General features: G+C 46.0%; 2 protein-coding genes across 2 annotated transcripts in view; one reads left to right on the top strand and one right to left on the bottom strand.

The window, feature by feature from the left end:
* Positions 1–1733: 1733 nt before the first annotated feature.
* On the bottom strand, positions 1734–18238 carry Ncstn (nicastrin). The gene is made up of 17 exons (XM_038349843.1): positions 18083–18238; positions 16685–16789; positions 11438–11561; positions 10924–11045; positions 10407–10552; positions 9089–9239; positions 8672–8781; positions 8312–8464; positions 7676–7780; positions 7469–7546; positions 6115–6287; positions 4578–4680; positions 4373–4468; positions 3994–4081; positions 3607–3761; positions 3118–3330; positions 1734–2543 (listed from the first exon to the last, which is right to left on the bottom strand). The coding sequence occupies exons 1-17, from the start codon at positions 18165–18167 to the stop codon at positions 2421–2423; spliced, it is 2130 nt and encodes a 709-aa protein (XP_038205771.1). The 5' UTR covers positions 18168–18238; the 3' UTR covers positions 1734–2420.
* A 54-nt stretch (positions 18239–18292) lies between these two features.
* The window catches only part of Copa (COPI coat complex subunit alpha), a 47213-nt gene continuing 45933 nt past the window's right edge, over positions 18293–19572 (top strand). Inside the window, exon 1 of the mRNA XM_038348801.2 lies at positions 18293–18438. Coding sequence (XP_038204729.1) covers positions 18399–18438 — 40 coding nt within the window. The 5' untranslated portion in view covers positions 18293–18398. The remainder of the gene's footprint in view (positions 18439–19572) is intronic.

The following is a 19572-nucleotide window of genomic DNA, read 5'->3' as shown; positions in this document are numbered from 1 at the left end:
TCAGAAGGCGCAGGCCTCCTAGGGGACAAAGGAAGACTAAGGGATTATAATAAAGGTGGGCCCTAAGATGCTGAAGGCCAGTTGGTCTTTAGGGTACAAGGGGTAACCTCTTGAGAGGCCAACACACAGGCCTGAGAGAGGGAGAGGGTCTGGGAGTCCCTGAGGGTCGGTCTCGGTGGCTATGTTCCTTCCATGGAGTCTGGCCTCTGCAAAGATCGTAAAGAACTGGGTTCTGTGGTTGCTGGCAGGGGGCAGGGATAAAGAATGGTGCAACAATGGAGCATGGAAGACATATGAGCTCTTATTCTGTGTTCTTCCCCAGGAACAGGAAACATCTTGTCCTCTTCTTTTTTCCTACCCCAATCCCTTGACTCTGCCTAAGCTCTGCTTCTCTATTTAGCCCCCTCTCTGGTACCCAGCCATGTCCCCGCTTCCTGAAGCTGCCAGCAGGATGAGGGAGTTTACTGCTCTGTCCGCTGGGAGACCTGTTGGCCAAGGGAGGCATGGAGCCGGCCCAGCCGAAGGCGGCAGCTGTGCTCAGCTCCCACCAGTGCCAGCACAGCACACAGCTTTTCCAGCTCCAACTGGGGGCTGGCAGGGGAGCAGCAGGGTATATTTCCTATCCAGAACCCTAAACATGCTTCCTCCAGGGAGCCTGGAGAGAAACCTGGAGGAAGATCATCTCCTCTCAGCAGGATTCTCAAAAAGGTAAACAGCTCAACCAAGGAACGGTGTCTGGATGGCGCAAACACCAGCTTTCCATGCCCGCTGGTCTTCAGACACATGTGAGCAATAGCCTCCTGGCCAGCAGCAAGGAGAGCAAGCCCCACTGAGGCTTCCACCCTTGCTGGCTCTCTCCCCCACCCTCTGTTGACTCAGCCTCGGCCCACAATCACCGCAGCTCTGCTCAGCTCTACTCTACAACTGAACCTCCACGAAGATGCAGGGACTTGGTCTCCAAGAGCTGAGGGTCTCCCTGAAGCAGCCCCCAAACCACTCTTGTGTTGAGTGACAAGAAGTCCGCCATTAGTGCAGGGCCCAAACTCCTTAGCATGCTCCCAAGGACCTTCGGGTGTGGCCCCAGCCTCACCGCCTGCTCACCCTCATGGTTCATGCACACTGAGTACACTTACCATGGCCCAGACACGTGCTTCTGCTTGCTGTGCTTCTGCGTGTGGGGAATTCTTTTTTTTTTTTAAATATTTATTTATTTACTTATTATGTATACAATATTCTGTCTGTGTGTATGTCTGCAGGCCAGAAGAGGGCACCAAACCTCATTACAGATGGTTGTGAGCCACCATGTGGTTGCCGGGAATTGAACTCAGGACCTTTGGAAGAGCAGGCAATGCTCTTAACCGCTGAGCCATCTCTCCAGCCCCGTGTGGGGAATTCTAATCCTAACTCAGTCACATCCATTGCCCTGACTCCCATCTGCAGCACATCACAATGCTTCCATTTATTACACTCAATAGTACATCCGGTTCTAAGGCTGTCTTTGTCTCTCACTCCAACCCTGAGCTCAAGGCTTAGGGCTGCATCTGCTCAGAGTGGATACAGTAAGTAGAAACTCCACTAATACTGTTCTAAGAGGGGCTCTGGGGCTGTCTGAGCCCTGCATTTCACCTGTGTTGTAACAGTATCTTACTTCTAAAGGGCAAGGCTACACACACGGTGCTCTAGTTCGGGGTCACTGAACATGGTGATCTGAGAAGAATACAAAGGAACAAATATAAATTGTATGGGATAATTTTAATGAAATTTGCTATTTATATATTTACAAAAAGGAAAAAACCCAACAAAAATAGGTATTACAGTTTAATAATAAAAAGTACAACTGAGCACTGTGGGCGAGAGGTACGGCGTGCTCCCCAACATGTCATCTGGGGGCCTGGAGAAAGGACTGTGAGAAAGACACAGGGGCTCAGCCAGAGAACCACTCTTCTCCCCAAGGGCTAGGGCAGTTTGAATTTGATGCTCAATCCTTCACATCCTTCTTCCTTGTCCAGCAGGTGGTTGGGTACAGGGGTGGGGATAGGGTAACACTAGGATCAGAGAGAGGTATAGAGCAGGATGGAAAGACAGGAGGTATCCCAAGAAAAGGGCAGACGAGGGTGGGTGACTGGTGAGTTAAGCAGAAGGAAGTTTCTATCATAATCCCTGGTATTAGAGAAGGGGGAGCAAACAGGAAAGGAGAGCGGGAAAGGGGAGGCAACTTGTCCATCTCTCCCTCTCTCCACTCACAGTTCCATTCTGTGTGTCAATCCCAGTGTAGGACAGACCCAGAGCCAGTCCAGGGGTAAATTAGTGGTTTGTTCCCAGTGGGACAACTGACGAGGAAATGAAGTCCAAAGCTGTAGGGAGAGCTGGAGTCTTCCTCAGTGAGACACGGACCCTGGTTCTCGGGGCTGGAGTCTTCCTCAGTAAGACACGGACCCTGGCTCTCGGGGAGCAACGAAAAGGACATCGGCTTTGGCATTGATGCAGTAAGTGACGATGAGCGAGAAGACGAGGATGCCGAAGCCCACGATCAAGGTGATGAACTGCAAGGGTGAAAGTGTGAAAGGAAAGGAAAGAGTTTTCAGATGCCACAGTCTTAGATAACTCAGGAAGAAACGACATCAGAATTCTGACAGTAGACTCAGGTACCAAGAAGCAGCAACAACCATGGGCAGTATCTTCCCAGTGAGCAGCCCTGGCTCTCCTTAGGCGAAAAGAGCGGTGTCTGTGTTCTTTAATTGATCTGAAGGTAGGCAGGACTCAGGCTCCGGTCCTCTTATACTTATGCTCATGATTTACTTATAACAGGGGCTCAGTAACTATTCGACTGACTCCTCCCAGCTATGCCATAAACTAGATGCCAGGCAGGAATGGGAGACACAACAGAACTTCTTAGACTGACAACAGGGCTCTCCTAAATAAGCATGCATTCACACTATCAGTGCAGGGAGGCATTCGAAAGGGAGGCAATAGCAGACCAGGCACAGATTTGCACTGGTTTTGCTGTAAATCTGGGACAAATGAGAAACAGCAGAAAGGAGCCTAAGAGAACTGAGACGAGAGATAGCAAAGAAGACCCCAGTGGAACTCTACCACCTCCCTCCAGCCCATTCTTACCTCAAGTTCTTTGCTGGCAATCAGGAATATCCGAGCTTGGATGTCTTTCCAGCGGCTCTCGGCCCATGTAGAATATTCTGTGGAGCCCCACTGACTTAGTTCAAAGGCAGGGGACAAGGCCCTGGCCAGTCGTACTGTGGAGCGCACACACCGGGGGAGCCGCTCAGTCTTGTTGGAATTCCAAGGGCCTTGTACCCACGAGTATTCATACAGCTGCACAAGAAGACAGGTCAGAGCACAGGGCTGAGGTGACGGTCTTCTCACTCGCTCCCTGCTTCCCTATTAGCACCACATTCCAGCCCACCAACTGGCTGACACTTCATCCCACAGGTGGCCCAGTTTCACTCAGGATACTGCTTCCTCAACACGCAGGTTCAAGGACTATATCCCTCTACCTTCCCATGCCCATTCCCGCATCTGCCCAGCAGATTTCCAACTCTTCCAAGGGAAAGAGGCCCCAGGACACCTCCGACACCCACCGCCACTCACATCCTTGCTTTCGTTTGGGACTTTACTTGGATCCTGGCACTGCTCTCGGGTGAGGTCGGTCACCTTGCCTGTCAGATTTGCTAAGGCATACTGCACAACGTAAGTCGTGTTGGTAGGGCTGGAGACAGCGATGTAGTGTTGAAGAGGCCCATCATCTGATTGCACGCCAAAGGGAAAGGACGATTTGGAAGGTGAGGTCAAGGTGGGCAGAAACAGAAAGAACCCAGAATTGGCAGGAGCCAGAAGAACAGGTTAAGAAAAAATAGCCCAATAAGCATCAAGAAAAAAAAAAGCAGAGAGGGAAAGGAGAATAAAGATTAACGAAAATGACGCCTTTTCTCTATACATTTTGTCGGGTAGGGACCCCCTCTCAGAGCAGATGCTTACCCAAATAGGACCTTAGGTCCTGTCTGAGGATAGACTGGAACCACGAGTTGTTGGCTCTAACCAGGAACCCATAGAGCAGACGTGTAACCTAGGATTGGGACACAGAGAAGAAAAAAATGTTGTGACTTTTAGCAAGACCAGAGAAACAACGAGCAGAGATCAGTTATGAGACAGGATGTCTCCTGGGGCTGGGAGACAGTGGGCAGTTCACAAGGATGTAGATGAAGCCCACTCAAGAGCTCTCAAGTATCATCCTTGCAGACATGAACAGGCATGCTAAATTCCAAAGTTTAGAAAGTTGGCAAGGACCACGGGGGGTGGTGGGGGAGGTAGTCTGTGTTAACAGAAACAGAGGGACTAGGGGCCCATCTTTTCTTACTGTTTGGGGATCAGCCTGAATGGAGTCATTGAAGTTGGTTCCTCCTGCAAGCTCATACAATGCGCGAGCCAGCACTGTGGCCACGCTCGCCAGTGCCTGCAGCGGGTGAGGAAAAGGGCTGGATGGCTCACCTGTCTCCCAGGGCTTCACTCGAGCCATCTCTGCTGTATTTCTAATGCTCCCACCCAGCCCAGGTCGGTGCTACCTTGGCAGTATCTGTCACAAAGTTCAGATCCTCTTCTGGGCTCTGCCACTCTGGATAGGTCACGTTAATCTTCTCAGCAGTGTCGTAAATGCTCTGGTAATACCTGCCCGAAAAGTCAGCATGAGCCCTGGCTATATGAAGCCAGGTCCTGTCCCTTTCCTATCTAAATGTCCTTATGTGGGAACTTGCTATCTTATTTTTCATTGTCCAGTGGGAAAAGGAGAGAGAAAAATCAGGCTCCATTATTAATAAGGTATTGGAAATGGGAAAGTAGGAATAACAATGAGGTAAAGCAATTTAAAGCCTCTGCTGCTGGACAGAGTATAAAAAATAAGCCAGACAGCTAGGCGGGGGTGGCACACGCCTTTAATCCCAGCACTTGGGAGGCAGAGACAGGCAGATAGATCTCTGTAAGTTCGAGGTCAGCCTGGTTTACAGAGTGAGTTCCAGGACAGGCTCCAAATCTGCAGTGAAACCCTGTCTTGAAAGAAAAAAAAAGAAAGAAAGAAAGAAAGAAAGAAAGAAAGAAAAAAGCAGCAGCAGCAGCGGGCTCTGGACACATAGGAGGCTGCCTGGCTTTTCAGAGAACTATCTCCCTGTATGAGTGTTCCCATAAATGCTCACAGTGACAGAGGGGAGGCTGTCGGGGCTAAAACCAGGGATGCTCACAGACAGACACTCTGGATCAGATCACTGTAATTGTCCCTGTGAGGCCAAGGAAACATATTTTAAAGAGCACCCTTAGCCTTCCTACTCAAATGCCTCCTATGTAGGTATGAATTGCTGCCCCAAGAAAGAGCCAAGAAAGCCACATAATCAAGTGAAGTATCTCTTACCCCATAGGAAAAGAAAAGCTGATAGCAACAGTAATCTAGAACCGCCACCCCCTTGAGTGAGTGAGAAAGGATCTTTGCTAGGGTCAGAGAATCAAAGTTTAAACATTTTTATTTAAAAACTTATTTGGATCCAACGAGGCTGGAGAGAGAGAGAGAGAGAGAGAGAGAGAGAGAGAGAGAGAGAGAGAGAGAGAGAGAGAGAGAGAGAGAGAGAGAGAGAGAAGCATGTAGCCTGAGTGAGAACCCCATTATCCCTGGGCTCAAGTTAGGAAAGCGTGATGATCTCTCCAGAACCAGGAGAGGTGACATGGTGCCTTCTTATCTTCAGAGGCCTCTCCTACACTGAGCCACATGCACCTACCATGTGGTGAGACCATGTTACATTTCAAAGTAAGAACACTGCTTGTGGACCCCAAATAGAATTCCTTTCTAGCTTCCCATGCTTTGGCCTGAGATGAAGACCTCCATGGCAGCCACTGGGAGCACAGGTGCCGGGAGAGCCTGGGAGAAGTGGACCCATGCAGAGGATGACTGCACGAGGAGTGCTCGAGGTTAAGGACCAGGGTTCCAGGCCTCCTGTGGACAGGCTACCGGTGAAGAACACCCAGCTGGAAGTGTATGGGGTGGGAAGAGACGGCATCTTCCTCCCAGACTACAGACTAGACTGTCTCTGAGAAAAAAGAAGGTGCCAGGTGACTTACCGGTTATGGAAGGAACCAGAGTGGTCGGCCAGAACCACACCCGAGATGTTTCGAGCCCGAAGAAATCGTTGTAGAGATGATGGTGGAAGGGCCTGGGTCTGATTCTGTCTCCTGAGGACAACTTCCGGGACACCAGCACCACTCTTCTCCAGAGTGGCCAGGAGGTCCTCCACCTGAGGAAGGGACAGACGCAGACTGCTGGGAGGCGGGGTGGTGGGAGGGCTCTATCAGCCTATGCTCTCCTAGATATAGTCTTCAGATGCCTTGGAACCAAGACTCTGAATTCCCTACAGTTCCCATGGTTCTTTCTACAGTTAGGAAATTAGAGCACAAAGAGGCCTGGTTTTTTTTATAGGTAAGTTCTGTCCTCAGGACTCTGCCTTATCCTCAGTGGGTGTTTCCTGTATCATCTGTTGTGCAGAACTGGAGGGGCCAATCAACAACAAAATGCCAAATATCTAAGTCATTCTCTGCTACAGGAGTCCAGAGCAGATATGACAGCAAAGGCTGGAGAGGCAACAAGAGCACTCCAAGGAGAAAAGCAGGCATACAGATGCACTTGGTAGGACATAAGAGTCATGAATAAGCATGGAGAAAGAGGAGGGCAGAGGCAAGGCAGATGGCTCAGTGGTTAAGAGTTCTTGTTGCTTTTGCTTTTGCAGGGACCCAGGTTTGATCCTTAGTACCAACATGGTGGTTCATACCCATCTGTAACTCCAGTTCTAGGGGATCTGCCCCTCTTCTGATCCTGAGCACCAGACATGCATATGGTGAATATACATGCAGGCAAATACTCATACATATAAGACAAAATAAATCTGTAAGTTCCCCCCCCCCCCATAAAGTGGAAGGCAATTTGTGCAGGAGCCCGATACAGGCAGGATTCCAGCAGGTAGCTCTGGCAACTGGGTCCATAGGACAGCAAGACTAGCACAGAAAGAGCAAGTCACACTAGGTGGTGGTGAAGTACGCCTTAATCCCAATACTTGGGAGGCAGTGGCAGATGATCTCTGTGAGTTCGAGGACAGCCTGGTCTACAGAGTTTCAGGACAGCCAGGGCTATCATGTCTTGAAAAACAACAACAAAAAAAAAAAAAAAGAAAGAAAAGAAAAGAAAAAGAAAAAAGAAAAGAAAAAGAAAAGAAAAAGAAAAAAGAAGAAAGGAAAAGAAGAGAAAGAAGGAGCAGCCACTCACATGTCGGTAGTGATAGTATTTAGGTGCTGAATGATCACAGAGAACTACCTAGTCCAGGGAACCGACGAGATACCGTCGTCTATGATTCTCCTCACAAAGCAGTGGTGTTCAACTTTAGCCAACACCTAATTTTATCCTTTCTCTTATCTGTTGGGTTACCTGGTTCTTCACAGAGTCGTTCTTCTGAGACATGGGATCTGTGTGCATCCAGAGATCTAGGGAAGTTCTTAAGGCCACCTGGGAAGGATGAAGAGCACCATGCATATCCTGTGACCCACATCTGGGAGACAGACACTAGGGGATGGGTGACAGCTGCAGAACAGGGTACTTAAGTGCAGGGAAGAGGTGGAGGATAGAGGCTCACACCTGTCCCAGCTCCACAAATGAGTCAATATTCTCGAGCCGCACGGGAAACTTGCCGTTCTCCATGTCATAGACCATCCTTGAGCTGCCAATGTAGTCAAAAGTTTCCTGAGGAGTGGAGATAGGAGAGATTCCCAAGGGATAGGGCAGTCTGAGGTCAACACAGTGGGTTGCTTTCTTGGGTTATCTTAGCTGACAGTCATCTTACAGTCATGAGATCTACCATCCCCCCCCACCCGCAACCTCCCATCTGTCTCTCACATGCATGTATCATGGGATTTTTGAGCCTAGAGGTGGGGAAAGCAGCCTTTATAAAGGCTTGAAGCAAACACCAGCTGCTACAGTTGCTTCTTGATTCTCCACCATCTCCACAGCTCTGGCTTCTACTACTGGGCACTTCAGCCAAGCTATAACACCACAGGGATTGGACAGTAAACATGAAAGGAAGCCTCAAACAAATTTTGTTAATGGGGAAAGGAAGGGGACACATCAATACAGGAAATCTAAGCTTCCTAAAACAGAGGATGCCAAAGGGGAAACAGAGAGAAACTCTGATTAACAGCTCAGATCAGTAATTCCTCTCCCACCATTACCATCCCCTTCCTCATTGCCATCTTGCCCTAGGGAAAAAGCCCTTACCCCCTGGAAGAAGACAAACATCACATTGCGGGGTAGGGCAGTCACGTCAGGTGCCTTGTGCAAAGCTTCAGCTGCAGCCAGCTGAGTGACAAAGGAGGCTACAGCACTTTCTGCCCCTGGGGCTACATTCCAGAAAAAGGACCGGCTATCCAGCTGAAATAGCAGAAGACAAGACAGGGTGGTGTACTTTAAAACTGGACCCTTAGAGCCAAGTAAGCGCCTTCTCTGTGGGGCAAGTACTAGAGCCAAGGAGTCCAACAGCCCAGCTCCCTCTCCATTAAGGCTCCCCAGTGTGCTCACTCTGAAATCAGATGTATCTAACGGGGAGCCCTGCCCATGCTGCACAGGGGCAACACTCACCCGGGTGGCAGCAACCACAACCCTGTCATCAGGTTCTAATGCCCCAGATGTATTTATAGGCTTAAGCATGCTCCATACGTTGTAGTCAGATAAGGGGTCACAGACGATTTCTGAGTAGGACACAAACAACGAGAGATCAATAGTACTAAGGGAGAAGGCAGTTGTAGAGAATGCCTTCAAGATCACTTAGACTCCGTCCCCATAAACTCCGAGGACCATTTTCTCCACCTTCAGCAGCTCTAGCTCTGCTTCTCTGCCTCCGTCCACTTCAGGTGCAGGCTGCCTCTTCTCTTCAAGATTCTCCCATCCAGTGCCTGCTGCCCGGGCCCACTCTTCCCTGGATGATCTCACCAACCTCCCCGGCTGGGTCCACCCCGCTCACCGCAGTCCACCTGCATGGCTTGGCTCTCTGCCTACCTGGGTTGATGCTGAAGGTGCTCTGGATTAAGCTGCGCCGCATGCAGGTAGCGGTGCTGATGACGGCGTGCATGTGTGAGAAGAGCTGCATAGCACACAGTGGGAAATTTGGTGCAGAGCCATTCTGACCCAGGTTGTGATCTTGATAGCACTGGAGAGGAGATGGACCCCACTGAGACAGCTAGCTGTGGAGGCCCTCTCTCGCTTTCCAGGAAGAGGAAGGCCCAGCTCCATTCTTAAGCCATTCCCTTTTGGGAGACATAAGTCCCCAAGCTACAGGTGTCCTGGGATAACCATATAAGGTCAAAGAGAAAAATTCCTCAATCAGTACAAATAGCATGGACTCAACAGATTGGTTGGAGCAGATAAACTTATCCAATTCTAACTGGTATGGTCCAAGCTTCAGCCACCACAGAGTCTCACTACACAGTTTACAATGGCCCCAAACTCATAATCCTGTTTCAGTTTCCCAAGCATTGATAGTACAGGTGTGTGCTACTGTGCCTGACTTCAGAAATAAAGAATAAAAATTCAGGACAGCTTGGCCAGCAACTCACTTTGTCATTCTAAAGACAAATCTCTCAATTTATCTTAAAGTGAAGACGCTGGACAAGACAGAACGAGGACATCAGAGCTGTAAACAACTCATCCGAGATGGCTCGGGGGTAATGGTATTCATTGTGAAAACATGAAGAGCTATGTTTCAATCCCTAGCACCCATGTAAAATGCTGGACACAGCCAAGCATGAACCCGTAACCCCAGTGATGTTGGGAGAAAAGACAAGAGGACTGCAGGAGCTTGCTGGCTGCCAGTCTAGGTTCAGCTTCCTGTCTCAAGGGAGTAAGGTGGAGAGTGAAGGGCAAGATACCTGATGCCTTCCTCTGGCCTCTGCACACACTCAGGTACACACATTGCATTGCATACATTCCTATCACACACAGAGAGACAGACAGACAGACAGAACTCAGGGATTTACTGAACTCAACCACTCAACCCCTAGTTCAACTCTCTCTTTCCTGTTTTTGCTTTGTCCTTCATCAGACAAGCTCTCACTCCAGGCTGACCTATTCTTGCCAGTGCCTGGGATTAAGCATGAGGCATCACACCAGGTCCAAAGTTCTTTTTATGTGGTTCTTGTTTTTGTTTGAAACAGGGTTTCTCTGCGTAGCCCTGGCTGTCCTGGAACTAGCTCTGCAGATCAGGCTGGCCTCTTTCAAGGTGTGCACTAGCAGAACAAGCCACCCACCAAACAGGACAGCAACATGAAAAATAATCCTGTTTCTCACTGGACTCGCCAGAAGCTGGCAGAGTCAGTACCTGCTTGATGACCTTGGTTTCGTTCTCATCTTCAAGAAGAAAGATGGGAAAACTGAAGTCTTCATAAGCCAAGCCATTGCCCAGTTCATTCCACAGTGTCTGTTTGCAGTGAGCAAACTCTGAGCCATAGGAGTTGGAGTAAACACCTGAGGGAGGGAGGGAGGGAGGGGCACAGAGAACAGTTTATTGAAGCACCAAGTATTTAGGGACCAGGAGAAGTACGAAGGTTAGGATATCATAGGGCTGGAGCTAAGAGTACAGAAAGAGACAATGATTCTAAGAGGCAGTCATGAATCTATCACCAGCCCCACTAGATAGAAACTGCTATCAGGGAAGCCTAGGCTGGCAGATTAGGTATCTGAGCATGTGATAAGAAGGAATGGTGGAAGAGGAAGTGGGGAGGAGTCAGTTGTACATAGTCCACACAGACATATGCCCCCTGCCCCTGAGACCTGATGCTAGTGTAGCAGTTAGCTTTGTACAATAGAAGGTTTTCATGAGCTTTTGAGGCTCTTACCAAACCCATCATTTGGGCACTGCACACTAGGAGAGAAGCTTGAAGTCGAATTGGGCTTGGCTAGAGTCACTGCAAGACCAGCAATTCTGTTGGTTTTCCCCTTCAGCTTTTCCATTACATCCCTAGAATGGACAAGGACAGGAGAGAAGACATGAAGGTATCAGAGAGACTAATACTCAAGACGGAAACAACTGGAGAATTAGGGACTCAGAACTTAACTCACTTCTTCTCTTTTGGGGCTTAACCTCTGAGTCTGGACTATGGTCCAATCTGAGATCAGGGTTTCATTTACTTTGTCCCTGTGTGATTTTGGACAACCCTCCTTCTTCCCTGAAGAAGGTCTAATTTTGATATCAATAAGATGATTCCTTTTGATGTTACCTCTTTTCTGAATATAAACCCAGCTTCCTATCCCACACTAGACTAGTGTAATAGAAGTTGCCACTCATCAGTACAAGGATCAGATCTTTTCTTTCTCTACATATGGTTCCAGAACGACACATACAGTTCTTACCTGATAAAGAGCCTGCCCTCCAGAAGAACCACATACGGGGGGTTGGGGCCATCCGTCAACACCCACTGCAGGTCCTCTTCTTTCTCCACTACATGGATAACTCCTGTATCCCCACTAATTGAAGCTGTCAGGACAGAATGGATCAAATTAAAGCTCCCATGGTTGATAATTCTGCAGATTTTTTTTTTTTTTTTTTTTTTTAAAAAACCAGGGCCTCACTATGTAATCCTGGCTGACCTGAACTGACTGTGTAGACCAGGCTGGCCTTGAATTTGCAGCGATCCTTTTGCCTCTGTTTTCCAAGTGCTGTGATTCAAGGCCACCACATCCAGCTTCTGTAGATTTTATCTCTAAAGATGTCACAAAATATTAGGGTAAACACTGCCACTTCCAGACTTGAAGAGCTGAATTACCCCAGCTCCATTTGAAGGAGGAAAAGGAGAACAAAAGCCCACGAGGACTCTTTCTGAATTTTTTTTTAAAGTTTGAACTTGGGTCATTAGGATTGTAGAACAAGTGCTTTTACCCTTTGGGTCTTCTGCTGGCCTCTACAGCCCTTTTTATTAGATGATGGAAAGACTGCAATTTTCACTTTTCTTTTTAACCCAATTCCAAAAATCTCACTTAACCATATAACAAGATTCTAGAACACTAGACATTCAAGTTCCAAAATCTGATTTTTCCTCCAGAAAATGCCAGACTCTCTATTGCCAGCTCAGACTTCCAGCTTTGATCTTCCTTTGAAAAGACACAGATTCTGTGGCCTCAATAGCGATTCTCCAGCCTCCTTTGGGAATGTCTTTATTTGCTCCTGACCAGGGCTAGGTGATTTTAATCTAGAACTCTGAGCTCTCTTGAGCAGAGCTTCCCAAATGATAGGCCTGGAATGGACTGAAGACATGCTGATAATTACTGACTCCTTTCTGGGAATCTAGGGTTTCAAGAGATCCTTGATTGTCCAAAAACAAGAGCAGACTCCTCATTTACCCAGGATGACCCATGAATAATACCTATTTTTATATGTTAGGATGCCAAATCCAATATTTCTATGCATCTCATGATATGACAAAGACTAGGAAGTACTACCTCAGAGAACGAATGATCCACAGTCCAGGATGTCTAGAATTTAACATGATAGTCTGAGTCTCTAGGGATTCATGCGGAGACAACCTAGGGAAGACTATATGTGCCATTGGAGAGTTACTTTAGACCTAGCCCTCACACAACTGTGGAGTACAATTACATCGGAAGTATTCTTTGTTTTGCTTTTTTGGCACTAGGGACTGAGTCAGAGGCCTTGTGGACAACACCCACTACCAATGAGCTGCACCCCCAGACACTAGAATTTTTGAAGTAAAATTCTCAGTTGAGCCTGGATATATGTATTTTCTAAAATTATCATATGTAATTCTTGGCTATTTATAGTCAGAGATAAGAACTATGCTTCTAGACCACAGCACTGAAATCAACTTGCAACTGGCAGAAGACTGGAAACCATCAAGTACTTCTCAATTGCTAACTAAACAGAACTCTTCTCCTGGGACATCTAATAAACAGTAAATACAGCGAAGAGTCTACAACATTTGCCTATGCCTTATACACAGTAAATAATTAACAGGATCATGGCCATGGCAATAAAACGTAGTGGAAGAATTGCGGAGCTGGGGATAGCTTTAGTTAAGATCCAGATATTAACAAAGGTTTTAAGTAAAACAATAGAAAGGAGAAAACAGTCTCCTACTTGCTAAAGCTCTTAAAACATGAGAAAAGTTAGTGTAGTGAATTAAGAATAAATAAATAAAGGTAACCGGTAACCAGCTCTAAGGAGGAAGGGAAGAGACAAACCGTGATGCTGAACTAAAGAAACCTGGACTCCCATCCAGGTCCTGACTGGTGACTGCAGAGTTTTAAGTAATGTGTTTGCTTTCTCTGGATTTTCAGGAAGAAACAGTTTTCTTATCCCCATTCATCTTCTACAGTGGGGATGGAGGGAAACAGTTACATGTAGCTCTCTTTGAGCACTTTAAGAATCCAATAAGTGGGTCATAATAATCAGAAAATCAAATCTAGAGCTCATCTTTTCTCCTCAGTTTCATTAAGCTCCAACCCTAATTAAAAGGGTGTTGCCTGTGAAGGAATGGACTGATGTGATGAAGCAAGACTCAGAAGTAGGTTGGAAGGGAAACAAGATCCTAATGAGGAAGTGGCCAGAGTCCAGCCCCTCCCTTTTTTCTCTCTCTCTCCCTCTCCCTCTCTTCCCACTCCCTCTCCCCCTCCCCCTTCACCCCCTCACTCTGCACTAGCTTTGGCTTTATCTCCAGAGGCTACAGCTCTGCTTCCCGCGGGGCTGCCTGGAGAACACACAAGGCAGTGACTCATCGCCAAAGGAGAGTTTTTAGAGCCCTGCTTCAGGACGATGGGGTCCTTGCAGTCAGGCGCTGACATGTCCAGCAGTCTGATTTCAGCCTACCCTGGACCTAGTTCTCCTTCATTCACAATTCAGAAGGGAAACTAAATCCAAAAACCTTAAGGCTGTCCGTAACCAATGAATCTACTTGTGGTGTTTCCCGTATGAGAAACGGAAGTTCCTGTATGAACAATATGTAGTATAGCTCACGGAAGTATAGGTAGAAAAGCATAAGCTACCTCCCTGAGAAAATTCCTTACTTTCGAGTAACTGAGTTTCTTTTTAACCAAGATGAAAGGCAATCACATAAAACTATTTGACACTTTACTCCAAATCAACAACAGACGCTTATTTAAAAAGTGTTTGAAGCAGGACGTGGAGGACCATGCCTACAATTTCAGCATTAGGAAGCCTGAGACAAGAAGATCACAAGTTCAAGACCAGTCTGGGTTATATACTTAGATACTGTCTTAAAAAACAGAAAAAGAAAAAAAAAGATACTTTGACTTTCAGCTTTGTGTATCACTATCTCAGCCACTATTAAAAGGATAAATTAAAATTCAGAAAGTAATCAATTTGATGATAAAGCCAAGATCAGGCCCTGCTTATCTGCAAAAAATATATTTTAAACAGTTTCTGACAGAGAAACTGTTCATGGAAGACTATGATAACAGATAGCTCAAGCAGAAAACAGCTGTGATTTTTATTTTATTTTATTTTTTTTAATATGTGTAGTACCAAGAGATAGAATTCAGGGCCTTGTGCATATTAGGCAAGTGCTCCACCACTGAGCTACCCTTCCAGCAATGTACATAGTACAGAGAGTGATGGTGTTCTCATGGTATGTTACACAGTACAGAGAGTGATGGTGTTCTCATGGTATGTTATACAGTACAGAGAGTGATGGTGTTCTCATGGTATGTTATACAGTACAGAGAGTGATGGTGTTCTCATGGTATGTTATACAGTACAGAGAGTGATGGTGTTCTCATGGTATGTTATACAGTACAGAGAGTGATGGTGTTCTCATGGTATGTTATACAGTACAGAGAGTGATGGTGTTCTCATGGTATGTTATACAGTACAGAGAGTGATGGTGTTCTCATGGTATGTTACACGGTACAGAGAGTGATGGTGTTCTCATGGTATTGTTATACGGTACAGAGAGTGATGGTGTTCTCATGGTATGTTACACAGTACAGAGAGTGATGGTGTTCTCATGGTATTGTTATACAGTACAGAGAGTGATGGTGTTCTCATGGTATTGTTATACAGTACAGAGAGTGATGGTGTTCTCATGGTATTGTTATACAGTACAGAGAGTGATGGTGTTCTCATGGTATGTTACACAGTACAGAGAGTGATGGTGTTCTCATGGTATTGTTTTGGAACACATTTCCAAAGTACAAGGATAAGTCCAAATACTTCACTTATTTCTCTTTTGGTAGATGGCATGGGCAATAGGGTCTCTACCTCAGGCTGGCTTTGGCATCCTACCTCCTGGTTGCTATTATAGCAGTGCCACTATATATAATTTATACGGTGCTAGGGACTTAACCCAGGACTCTGTACTTGCTAGGAAAGCACTCTACTGACCACTTCCATCCCCAGCCTTTACTTGGCATTTGTTTGTACACGTGTGCACTATGTGTAAATGCCCGATAGAAGACAACATCAGCTCTGTCCTTGTCTTTGGTCTTGTTTGGGGCAGGATCTCTTTGCTGTTTTCCTGTTGTACGCAACAGACTACTTGGCCTGTGAGTTTCCACTGGTTCTACTGTCTCTGCATCCTGTCTCTCTATAGGAATGCTGGGATTATAAGCAATCATATTATGCCTCTAGCTTTTTAAAAAATGTGGATTCCAGAGATTCAAATTCATGCCTAAGAACATTTTTACCTACTGAGCCATCCCCAGCCCTTAGTTGTCATAAAAAACAAATAAATAAAAATAAATGTTTTTTAAAAAATATATGAGTGTTTTGCCTCCATGTATATATGTGCACCCACACATGTGTTCAGTGCCAGCGGAGGTTAGAAGCATCATCAGATTTCCTGGAACTGAAGTAATAGCTATTTGAGAGTCACTATGTGGGTGCTGGAAACCAAAAGTCAGCCCTCTGCAAGAGCAATGAATGCTCCCTATCACTGAACCATCTCTCTGGCCACCTGCTTAGCATTTTTAATGCTTTTTCTTCAACTAGTTTACTGCCCGTGAAGAAGCTGATTTTTAGAGATTGGGGATATTAGTTTGAGGATAGGGATTTAATCAACAGCATCACAAAACAACAAGAGAAGCTCAGACAAATAGGGGTACATGTTTGCAGCCCCAGAACTATGCAGAAGGCTAAAGTCAGACTGGGGTGCACAGTAAGGTTCTGCTCAAATTGAAAAAAAAAAAAGGTCATTTTGGCTCAAAAAAGATCACTCATGCCAGAGTGATGGCTAGATTCCATAGAATATGGGATTTCGTCTTCCTTAGAGAACTCTATGATAAAATAGTTAAGAATCCCACCAGGGTTCAGATCCCAGCACGACCTCTTATTATCATGATAATGGTGGGAAAGCTAAGCAATTTCTGTTAAGTTTTAGTCCCATTGTTTGTACAATGTAAATAACAGGGATTGATGTGGAAGTAAAAATATAGTGCACACATTAAAAGAGCATTTACTAAATTTTAGCTCTTATTATCTTGCCTGGTTTGACAGATGCTAATCACCTCTTATAGAAACACTCTGATTTAAATGCCAAAATTCCTAAGCAGGATACGAGTATTTCTGCATATCCAGGATGTAAACTGAGTTATTAGCGGCCACAAATACAAACTGCAATTTCAACTTACACTGGCAGCCAATCTGATGAGTAGCATTGAGCAGGCGGACACAAGGAGCTGTTTTATTTAAGGGGATGTAGATTTTCCTCTCCACTGAGTTTCCCCGACACAATCCTGGCCAGAAGATAAAAAGTATTAGGGAAAAAATGAAAGATATTTGGTATTAGCCTCTATCATCATTAGCTTGGTTCATGGTAAATCATCCCTGTCATGTTTTCTAACACGGGATTAATGATCACTGTTTTCACTTCTTGGTCGCATGATTGGAACATAAACGTTTAAGAATACCTAGGTATGTATCTTAGGAAGTTATTAAACTCCATGATGACCAATTAACAATAAAGCTAAAAAATGATTTGTCAAAAGTCCTTGACTTGAGATGTGTCAGGGTCTGGTTGCATGGGTACACACTTCTGCTTTTCTATCTTGTATGTATATTACCAATTAGCAAAAGACCTCTGGTCTGAGAATATAGCTTACCAAAACCAAACAAAGAAAACAAAACCAGGCTAAGAATCTGAACAGGCCTAGGAGAAACCTTATGCCACACACCTGTTCGCTCAAACATCAGATCATTTGTGGAGGCTACAGTTTCTTCCTTAAAGAAGGTCGAAAACAATGTGAATGGAGGGGACAATTTAGTCATGGTTATACACAGGAATGTTTGCATTTTAAGACTTAACTAGAAAGCCATAGCCATATAAAGAAATATTTACACTTTGCTCAATTCTTAGTTGAACCCACTATAAAGAATTACTGATGTGTTAGTGATTGTAATTAGTAATTGCCAAATTACTAGATGAATATTAAATCGAAAAAATGAAAATATTCATATACATTAAACGTCTAAAAGTCCTTGACTCATTACTTCCCTCTTAAGAGTTTAAAACAGCCAAGCCCAGCTTTCCCTCACTTTAGTAAGTAAAGGAAATAAGGAACACATACTTAGTATATACAACCATCAACAGGAGGAAATGAGGGCTCTCCACCCACCCCACCCCCAAAGTGTTTCAAAAGCTCCCACAAAACAAGACTTTTGGTCTCAAAAATACTAGCCCAGAGAAAGAAAGCAGGCTGAGCTTTTTACACCTGTCCCTTTTGGTTGTGGGTGGGGTGGCTGGGGCTTTAAAGAAAACGAGGCATGCGAATAAGGTATAAGAGAATCAGACAGGAACCCCAGAAAAGGGCTTTAGAGAACTGATCGAAACGACGCGCCTCGGGAGATAGGAAACGAAGGTCCTGTCAAAGGGGGAACTTATGTCATGGGAACGAAAGACAAGACGGATTTACAGGGCAGGGGGGACAGACGGGCAATGGGAACCAGAAGGGGCAACGCCTGCGCTTGGCGAAGGGCTGATCCGGACGGTTCTCCTTACAGAGCAGAGCCCCGGGGTAGAGTGGCCTCACCTGCCAGTGTCATGGAAAAAGACAGAAGGAGAAGAAGACCCCGACTTCCTGGGTCAGGCCCAGAGCCGCCCCTAGTCGTAGCCATCTTGCTTCTCCGCAGGGCGGAAGCATCGGGTCCCTTCCAGTCTCGTATCGGCCTCTCTAGGCTTCCGCCGGCACCGTCTCTGTAGCCCAGCCCTCCAAAGACCGGAAGTTACTGTTGCGGAGCTTCCGGGAGCCACGACCTCGGGTAGCTGACGTGGAGGCCTTGGGAAGGCAACCACGAACGGGAGCGGCTGTAGCGGCTAATCGGACCTGGGAACCCGAGGCCTGAAGGATGCTAACCAAATTCGAGACCAAGAGCGCGCGGGTCAAAGGTAGTGAAGAAGAAGAAAAGGAGAACAACGGGGGTTGGATGTTAGGGGCGGTGCTGTCACTAAGGGAGTGAGGATGGGCGGACTCGCTGACCGAATTGGGCCCACTTGAACCCGGAGGAATACCCGAGGGAGGCGGGTTAGGTCTAGTGGAGTCTCTGCAGTCTGCGCTTCTTAGTGAGTCCTGGGACTTTGATTTACTCATAAAATGGTTCCTGCATTGAAGGAGATCCCTTAGGCCCGCTTCCTATTATTCCCATCCACCTCTTCTTAGGGCTGTGCTCCGACTTTTATTCATTCTGTTCTTAGGGCCTTGTGACTTTTATGTTTTTTTGATGACCATGTTATATGGAGTACATCTGGCGTTTGGTTCTCCACCTCTGTCCCTGTAGCTTTTTTGGAGTCAGGCACTGGCTACTCCATGAGCCTGTCTGCACATCTCGATGTCCAGTGCTTCCGTTGGACTTTACTGCCTACTTGCCTACAGCCCCATCAAGTCCTGAGACTGGCAAGATTGTTCGATAAATACAAGATGCTTTGTATTAGATTTGAATGTCAGACAGACAATTTTTTGGTAATAATTTTTTGAAGGACAGAGGCCTGAGATCACAGTCTTTCAGAATGTTGAAATTAGAAAAGCAGAGAATTAAGTCTACGGAAATCTGGTTAAAGATATATCTGGAATATTTCCTAAAATGCATTATAGTGAAATGGTTTGGAATTTGTTCTCTGGAGTCAAGTTGCTTAGGAATTCTGAAACATCCACTAACAAACTATGTGACCCGAGTCGGCAGACTTACTATCTCTAAATTTCTATATTCTTATTTTTAAAACTAAGGGTAATTAACATTCTTTTATAAAGAGAATTAAAATGAGAAAGTATATTGCATATGTTATAATAATGCCTGGCCAGACTCAGTAACTCAAAAACTGGAAGCTATTTAATGTGAGGTTATATTCTGAGCAGTTTCCAAGTATCGTGGGAAATTTGATCATGAAAGGTACCTTAAAATTCCTACTACTGTCATGGCTATGTAGAGCCTGTCTCAGTGGCAATAAAAAGAAAGACCCATCATCTCTGGTACAGTCATCGTGGCTTTAATCCCAGCACTCTGGAGCCAGATGCAGGTCGATCTC

The sequence above is a fragment of the Arvicola amphibius genome, chromosome 12 (genome assembly GCF_903992535.2).
Source record: "Arvicola amphibius chromosome 12, mArvAmp1.2, whole genome shotgun sequence".
NCBI lineage: Eukaryota > Metazoa > Chordata > Mammalia > Rodentia > Cricetidae > Arvicola > Arvicola amphibius.
This window is presented reverse-complemented; position numbering and strand designations above follow the sequence as displayed.